The sequence below is a fragment of the Pavona decussata genome, unplaced genomic scaffold, assembly GCF_977016875.1.
Source record: "Pavona decussata unplaced genomic scaffold, jaPavDecu1.1 SCAFFOLD_130, whole genome shotgun sequence".
NCBI lineage: Eukaryota > Metazoa > Cnidaria > Anthozoa > Scleractinia > Agariciidae > Pavona > Pavona decussata.
This window is the reverse complement of record NW_028145544.1, coordinates 2,281,619-2,288,529: the sequence shown is the minus strand read 5'-3', so window position 1 is coordinate 2,288,529 and position 6,911 is coordinate 2,281,619. Positions and strand designations below refer to the sequence as shown.

Sequence of the window (6,911 nt, the reverse complement as noted above, 5' to 3'; positions counted from 1 at the left end):
GCTTTTCAAAATCCGTAGATCCATCGTAATCTCAAGATTTCAAAATGGTGAGTTTTAAACAAAATTTTGCTTCGTATTTTTTGTTTTTCACAATTTATCTCTTTTCGAAGTAATCAAACATATTTTAAACAACACCGTTATTTTGTTTTTAGGGGGAAAGAAAGGCTGTTAACAAATATTATCCGCCTGACTGGACTCCCGATCAGGTGGGTTTCAAATCTGGTTTCAGTTTCATTTCTCATGTATAGCGTCAACATATGTTGCGTTTAAGCTGCCTTTTTACTCATACCCGCGTGCGTATAAACTATGCAGTTAAAATCTGAATAGAGTACCTCAAGACAACACAATGCAAGTGAATTTCAGTTGCTTTCTTTGAAGTTACACGTGTGATCCTTAAATTCTAAATTTTGGCCTCCACAAAATGCAACAAATGATTTAAAAGTTGCAACACTTTTACAAATTTCCATTTTTCAGGGTTCACTTGACAGATATCATGGACAGCACCCACTGCGCGAAAGAGCAAGAAAGCTTGGTCAGGGGATCCTTATTATTAGGTTTGTACTCATGGTTAACAAAGACCTTGAACAAATTATTATTAATAAGAAGTAGGTATCATTAAAAAAAATTAAGGACGGTGCCTACTTTTGTTACTGCTCATACATTCTGCACATCTCAGGATAGTCTGAGAAGGTCTGATTTCTTAAGGACAGGGCGTACTAATTCAAAGGTATTATTTGTACAGTGTATGAATATGGAGGAAAAGAAGATCTGTTATTGAAATCCAAAAAGAAAATTGGGGGGAACCACACATTTTTCACAGATAATTAAGTTAAAAGGGTAACAGATGTTTTTCAAGTCAGCTGACAGTCTCAAAGACACCACCAGGGCCTGAAGTCACAATTGGGTGTGTACATGATTGTACAATTTGTGCTCTAATTCTGTCAACCCAACAAGGCATATAAACTGACCATCCGATACCAAAATAAATACAGAACTACATTTCTAATTTGAAAACCAGTCTGTCTGCCAAATTGGTCGAGCACTTTTGGAGAGAATTTAGATGCTAAGGCCAAATTATCACTTGCACCCTTTTCCCAGCCAGTTCTTTCATTATGCAGTATACTTACACTTTCAATGGAGAACTGGATCACAGATTCTTGAAAAGTTAGTATATCGTACAGTTAAACTCACTACAGTAATTTTGCGATTGCGGTTTATACTTGTTAGGTTTGAGATGCCATACAATATATGGTGTGGAGGATGTGGAAACCATATCGGAATGGGTAGGTTGACTATTTCTGGAAATATTATTAAGCATTTAGTGCCTCCTTTGACAGTTAAGACTATTACACTTCATTTTTTGAAGAAATGTTTTTATTTATATTAATGCATGGTCAATCATCACAACAAGAGATACATGTACAGTGTGCAAACTTTAAAAAATGCATTTCGCATGTGGGCATCAGTCAAAAAGAAAAGAGATGTTGTTAATAATTTTTGTAATCTGATCCAGTGACAAAGTTACTGCTTGCTAAATAAAGTATTTTACTTTAACAATAAATTATCCTCTCCCCTAAGGTGGATTTCCAGTGTCGCGTAAATTTTACGTGCGTACAGACAGATTTAAGGTGGATTTCCACTGTTGCATAAATTTTCGTGCGAACAGACGTAAATTTAGCTGGCTTTACTTACATAAATAAGATAAGAAGCAATGTATGAGCCGTGTGCTTATTAATGTAAAAAATTGAACAACACTCGACTTTTTGCTTTTACGCAAGCCGTTCATACGTCGTTTCTTATTTTGTTTACATACGTAAAGCTAGCTAAATTTACGTCTGTATGCATGTAAAATTTACATGACAGTAGAAATCCATCTTAAAGGAGCTTTTCAGGGATAATCAGTGACATAAATGGGACAAAAAGAAATATTCCAAATCCAACTTAACATAGTTGAGAATTCTAACTGGCAGGAGGTGGACCAGATGGCTATTTACAAGCACGGCCAAGGAGTTGAACTTGGGACTATCGAGAAACAACAAAAGCTAGTGGTCAGAGCGCGACTTGAACCTGGACCTCCAGATTACAAGTCTGATGCTCTTATCACTCAACCACATTTCCTCGCTGACGCACAAATGTTTATGCCTTAGGTGTACGCTACAACGCTGAAAAGAAGAAAGTTGGCAATTACTACACAACGCCCATTTACAGATTTCGGATGAAATGCCACCTCTGTGACAATCACTTTGAAATTGAAACAGACCCTAAGGTATGTTAATCTACAATTCATGGCATAAATTATGCCATAAATAATTTATGTTATAATTATAATTCCCAGCAGTTTACATCACCAAAGACACTTTGACTGTCAAGTCAATTTCAAGTCAAGTCAATTTAATATTTTCTTCTGTTTGCCAACTTACAATAACTAGTGCGAAAAATAAAAAATTAATACCTACAACTGTCGCTAAATACTGTAATTTTGAAGGCTGTTTGACCACAGTGGAAGGAAGAAGACCAAAGTTTTTATCTTCATTCCTTTGCAATTCATTAAGGTCGTTATGATATTGAAATCTCCAATGGACGTGATGAAGACAGTTTTGTTTGTTGTATTGTTAGAACTGTGATTATGTTATTGTGAATGGTGCAAGAAGGAAAGAAGAAAGATGGGAACCATCGGCAACGGAAACAGTGGAATTGACAGGTAATGTTTTTCGGCAAATGAGTATTCTTCTAGCCTGGATTTCAGCCGCCTTAAATCCAGGCTAGTATTCTGCAAGGAATACCTTTTTATCGAAATTTTTGTTTGTTCACTGTTGTTTCTTTAATTTTAGTCATTTTGGGTTACTCACTCAGTTAGTTTTATACTATTAGTGTGCCCCAAACTCTGCACACACAACGTTAAATTGCTAGTTGAATTTCTTTGTGTGTGTTTTGTTAACCGTGAATCTTTAATGTGTTTATTTATGTGTGAGCGTTCAAGAAAGAAACTTGTAAACGTGGTGTGACTTGTATCTGTGACTGATTAGAGCTGTTTACTTAACTAGGTCACGACCTAAGTGCCATTTCTCGATGCCTTTTTACGGAAAATTCGCGACTTACAGCACTGGCCGTAGGAATAGCAGCACCTACACGCACGTAAAATGCGTGCTATATGGCGAAGTTAAGCGCAAAATACGCACGTGTACAAGTTAAAACGAACTATTACATGCACCTTGTATTACACGCGGTCTGCGTGTAATTTGACCAGAGAGAAATCGACTTCTCCGTTACACGCGGTTTGCGTGTATTCTTCACTTAGCGATGTACATGAATGTGACAAAAGCAAAAGCATTAGAAGGGCAAGTTAGAATCATTCTGCGAGTCCATATTTCAATCTTTGAGAAATTCAGCCTCGTTTGTATTCTTTAGCCAAGCTGTAGCTTGTTTCTCTTGCATTTTTTAATGTTCAATTTTTGTTTTTGGCTCAATGTAGATAGGGAGGATGCCAAAAAGATGGCAGCAGATCCAATGTACAAACTGGAACATGGTGTTAAAGATGAGCAGAAATCCAAAGCAGCTCAGCCCACTCTAGGGCAACTACAGGTAATTTCTCCAACCTTAAATATCATTATAGTGTGAAGTAAAAAGGTGTTGGGAATAAAAGAAGATCAAAGTGCCCTTCATGATGTACCACTTCCTCTAAGTAACCAGAATCTATTTTCTATATTCTAAGAAACCACGCAACACTTTTTAAATTTGAAAACATGTTTCGACAGAAACTTCTGTCATCTTCAGTTTAAATTACAAAGCACAGAGTTGAATATATAGTGTAAACCAGGCTTTTAGCCAGGATTTTGAAAGTGGGAGTCCAAATTTTATGTGGGCCGAAGGCCCACATAGCATGGCGCTGCAGGCGGCTGTAAACCAAAATGCTAATTAACTATAAGCACTAATTCCTCCCAACATCGTCAAAGGTGAGAGGAAGGTGAAAAGGTAATCAGAATGGTCCGAAAATCATTAACAAAAGCGGGATAGTGTATCATCAAATTATTAGATGCAAAATGTAACGACAGAACATGGATTTGACGAAGCGTAGAGAAAATGCCCTTCTACTACTAATCCAGAGGTCGTGGATTAGTCGGAGGTAGGGTTAACGCTCAGTAGAACTTTCATGGGCTCATTTGGGGCGACCTGCACCGTTTGCAACGTCTTACATGGTTGGTCGAGAGGACAAAAGAACGAACAATAAAGCAATGTTCCCAACCTTAAAAAACAATGCAGCTGCAGGTTATCAGGGTCCAGTGAAAATAGAGCTTTTGAAGGGTGCAGGTCTACTTGTTCATTTACACTGTAACATATCCCCCATTCACACCAAGCCTTAACCACGTTTAAAAGCTGTTTAGTTAAACACAGTTTAAAATTGTTTCCTTCATAAAAGCTGCTTTAGGATTTTTGTCGACTACAGATTTAGCACAAATGAAAGCATAAGTTAAAGCTTACTTGAATCCTTTGTCTGTTACCAGTTTTCATTCTGTTAAACCTGGTTTAATTAAACGTGTTTTGTTGGTGTGAATGGGGCTATACACTACAGAGTTAATTCTCTGATTCGTCATTTGGAGGAAACATTATTTCGACATATCATACATGTTTATCTTTGGGCAGGAAGTACAGTCAATATGGAAAGATGACTATGCCGCCAATCAACTATTAAGGAAGACATTCCGTGAGAGAAAACATGAAGTAAAAGCTCAAGAGAAGAAGGACAGCGAGTTAAAAGAGAGAGGGGCCTTGGATGTAACCCTTGTACCAGAGAGGGTGGAGGATATTGAGCTAGCCAAGAAAATAAGATACCATGGAGGAGGTTGGTTGAAGTTTTCAAACGTGTAAAGGTACAATTATGTAAAGTGTCACTTCGAGCTTAGGTGGCCCGCACCGTCGGAGCTTGACCCGATTTCTGTAGATTTCTGCCTTTGCTCTGACATCTGCAAATGGTTAGACTTGCTAGTCTTCTCAGCACTTTCACCTAATCTGACTCTGAGACATAACAAATCTCTGGCAGTGACCACCCCTAGTGTCTATCTCAAATTCACATTCACGTAAGGGGCATTCATAACTCATTACTTCATTAATTATTGTACACCTTTTGCTGTTCATTATGAGAAAATATGCATCCATTTGCGTAAAATGGCGACCAATTGCGCGAAGATACATTCATTAGCGCCAAACGACGAACATTTGCGCTTAACTCAGATTCAATAACGATTTTTGCATTTTAATCAACATTCAAAAACACTTTTGGGCATTCTTATGCGTCATTCGACATACAAAAGAGAAAAATATACTTTTATTTGCGCTAATATCCAAGTCATTAACACCATCTTGAAAGTCAATAGAGGTAATAGACAAACATTAACGTGCATAAATTTTATCACACTGTTTGAAATTCAATAGCATTCCTGGACGGCGTTAGTGTGGATAAGACAAATATTAATGCGCTTGTACAAACTTGTAATTGAAAACTGCTCCACAAGTGTCTGGCAATGTCTCCCACACAATGTTGTAAATTATCCCTAAAAAGCCCTGAGGGGAGTGCATGATAAGATATTTGATATTTAGCATGAAGCAACTACAGTAGAACCCCGATGTAACGAACAGTAGTATAAGGGAGTCTCGGTACAACGATGTCATTCAGCCTGACCATAAGTTACAGTAAAAGCCCGATATAATGTAATACCGGCTATAAAAAACACAATCCATGAGCCTTGACTTAAAATCTTCCCTGATATGACGAATAACTGCCGCCACGCGACTGAAGTTGCTTGCAAAACAGATCAACAGAGATGTCAACGATGGTATATTTAATGTTCTCTCAAAAGCTTGCTCTCACGACTCAATTTTTGCGCTGGTTCGCGTTTGCTACTCCAAAGAAAATTAGGGACTAGTACTCGTGGTTCAGTGTGGGCCAGTGGTTTTACAACAAACAGTAATATTTTTTCATGTTTTCAGGTTTTGATGAACATCGTCGTAAACGTCGCCTTGAAGTCAACAGTAGACCAATGTTTGATCCCAGAGGAAAAACAGACGAGAAAAGGGAGAAAATAAAACAACTGTTGGGAAAGAGAAAACAGATGCAATTGAATAACTTTTTATCGCCTTCGAAAGGCAACAATGAGCTTATAAAGCTTGGGATCAAAGTTCGAAGAAGCAGCTCCACAAACAGTGAGAGCTTAGAGGTGTGTGTAAATAAGGACCCTGCAAATGAGCACCCTGTAAATGAAGACCCTGCAATGAGGGATTCTTCCAAAAGGCACCTTGGAATTAAGGACCCTGCAATTGAGTTGGACAGTGCCAGAACTGTTGGAAACCTTAATGGACCATTGTCTACTTCAGGACAAGATACGCCGGCTTCCGGGACACCAGATACAAACAAGAACAATGCGAGGGACCTACGTTTTATAACGGGACCGGAAGTGACGTCACAACCCCAAACGCACCACGGAAATGACGATGCAACCTCGTTGTCAAGTAAAAGAAGGGATCCTGGAAACGAGGTGAACGATGTTCAACTTAAAAAACAAAGTAACGGCAAGTCAGAAGGTTCTTTAATTTCACCTGAGCTGGAAAATCACAGAAAGAAGGAGCAAAATAGCTATTCTGAAGCTAAAACTGGTAATTCAGCAGTTACAAGTTCTTCTTTGAGTTCTTTGGTATGTTCTGATTATACAGACTCGAGTGATGCTTCAGATGATTCATTGTGATCATTGTGTATTTATATTAATAACCGGATGAATGTTCAATTTAATCCATTTTGTAGAATATTTACAAAAGTTAGAACCACAGTATACAGAATAATAGATCGGACCACATGAAAACGGTGTTTAATGGCTTTCAATAGACCATTTCCGAGTTGCTGTGAACCTCATTATGAAAGT

The 6,911-nt window shown here is 38.0% G+C and overlaps 1 protein-coding gene across 1 annotated transcript; it reads left to right on the top strand.

The window, feature by feature from the left end:
- The first annotated feature begins 8 nt into the window (after positions 1 to 8).
- LOC146468633 (coiled-coil domain-containing protein 130 homolog) lies at positions 9 to 6,741 on the top strand. Its single transcript, XM_085124452.1, has 9 exons — positions 9 to 47; positions 153 to 206; positions 475 to 554; positions 1,228 to 1,283; positions 2,148 to 2,266; positions 2,617 to 2,701; positions 3,473 to 3,582; positions 4,642 to 4,840; positions 5,986 to 6,741. Exons 1-9 carry the CDS (start codon positions 45 to 47, stop codon positions 6,735 to 6,737), a joined length of 1,458 nt encoding a protein of 485 aa, XP_084980578.1. The 5' UTR covers positions 9 to 44; the 3' UTR covers positions 6,738 to 6,741.
- Positions 6,742 to 6,911: the final 170 nt, after the last annotated feature.